This window comes from Orycteropus afer, unplaced genomic scaffold, assembly GCF_000298275.1.
Source record: "Orycteropus afer afer isolate SDZICR_OR568_19922 unplaced genomic scaffold, OryAfe1.0 scaffold08068, whole genome shotgun sequence".
Taxonomy (NCBI): Eukaryota; Metazoa; Chordata; class Mammalia; order Tubulidentata; family Orycteropodidae; genus Orycteropus; species Orycteropus afer.
In genome coordinates, this window is record NW_006929655.1 from 6,523 (window position 1) to 7,552 (window position 1,030).

The 1,030-nt window shown below is 45.1% G+C and overlaps 1 protein-coding gene across 1 annotated transcript; it reads left to right on the top strand.

Moving 5' to 3' along the window:
* Nucleotides 1-8: 8 nt before the first annotated feature.
* On the top strand, nt 9-991 carry LOC103213564 (heat shock protein HSP 90-alpha; the record flags this gene model as incomplete). Its single annotated transcript, XM_007959308.2, has 3 exons — nt 9-191; nt 303-450; nt 853-991. Coding segments are annotated over 3 exons (470 nt in total), but the record flags the coding sequence as incomplete, so codon positions are not given.
* Between the last annotated feature and the right edge of the window lie 39 nt (nt 992-1,030).

Below are 1,030 nucleotides of genomic sequence, written 5' to 3' on the forward strand. Positions count from 1 at the left end.
ATTTCATTAGAGGTGTGGTGGACTCCGAGGACCTCCCTCTCAATATTTCCCGTGAGATGTTGCAGCAAAGCAAGATTTTGAAAGTTATCAGGAAGAATTTGGTCAAAAAGTGCTTGGAACTCTTCACTGAACTGGCGGAAGATAAAGAGAACTACAAGAAGTTTTATGAACAGTTCTCTAAAAACATAAAGGTTCGTTAACAAGTTGGACCACTTAGTATCTGTTCGAAAACTGGCTGTGTGACTTGAATGATTTTTTATTTTCAATGTAGGAAGAGTTTTAAAGCTAATGTTCTTTTTCAGCTTGGAATACATGAGGACTCCCAGAACCGGAAAAAGCTTTCTGAGCTGTTGCGATACTACACGTCAGCCTCGGGTGATGAGATGGTTTCCCTCAAGGACTATTGCACCAGAATGAAGGAAAACCAAAAACACATCTACTACATCACTGGTAAGGGGCAGTCAGTGGGACCTCCCAGCCTTGTTTTTTGTAAGCTGGAAGTTGTTCTGTAGGAGGTGTGCATCCGTACATGGAGTGCTTTATGGTGCTTTGGTTAAGGCATGGGGCTGCTCACTGAAACATTGGCAGGCAGTTAGAACCTATCAGCCTTCTCTCCATAGGAGAAAGGGTTGGAAATCTGTTCTCATGAAGGTGACAGCCTTCCTTGGAAACCTGGTAGAGGTAGCTCTCGGAACTGACTTGATGACACAGTAGGTTTGGTTTTGGGTGGATTTAGAGAAGACACTGGATCGCTGAGTTAGCTACATCCCGTGTGGTGTTGAGACCATGCTAAGCGTCTGATGGGGCTGGATAGTGGGAGACACTAAGGTAACTGTTCCTCCGTTGTCTCAGGTGAAACCAAGGACCAGGTTGCTAACTCGGCCTTTGTGGAGCGTCTTCGGAAGCACGGATTGGAAGTGATCTACATGATTGAGCCCATCGATGAGTATTGTGTCCAACAGCTAAAGGAATTTGAGGGGAAGACTTTAGTGTCAGTCACCAAAGAGGGCTTGGAACTTCCAGAGGATGA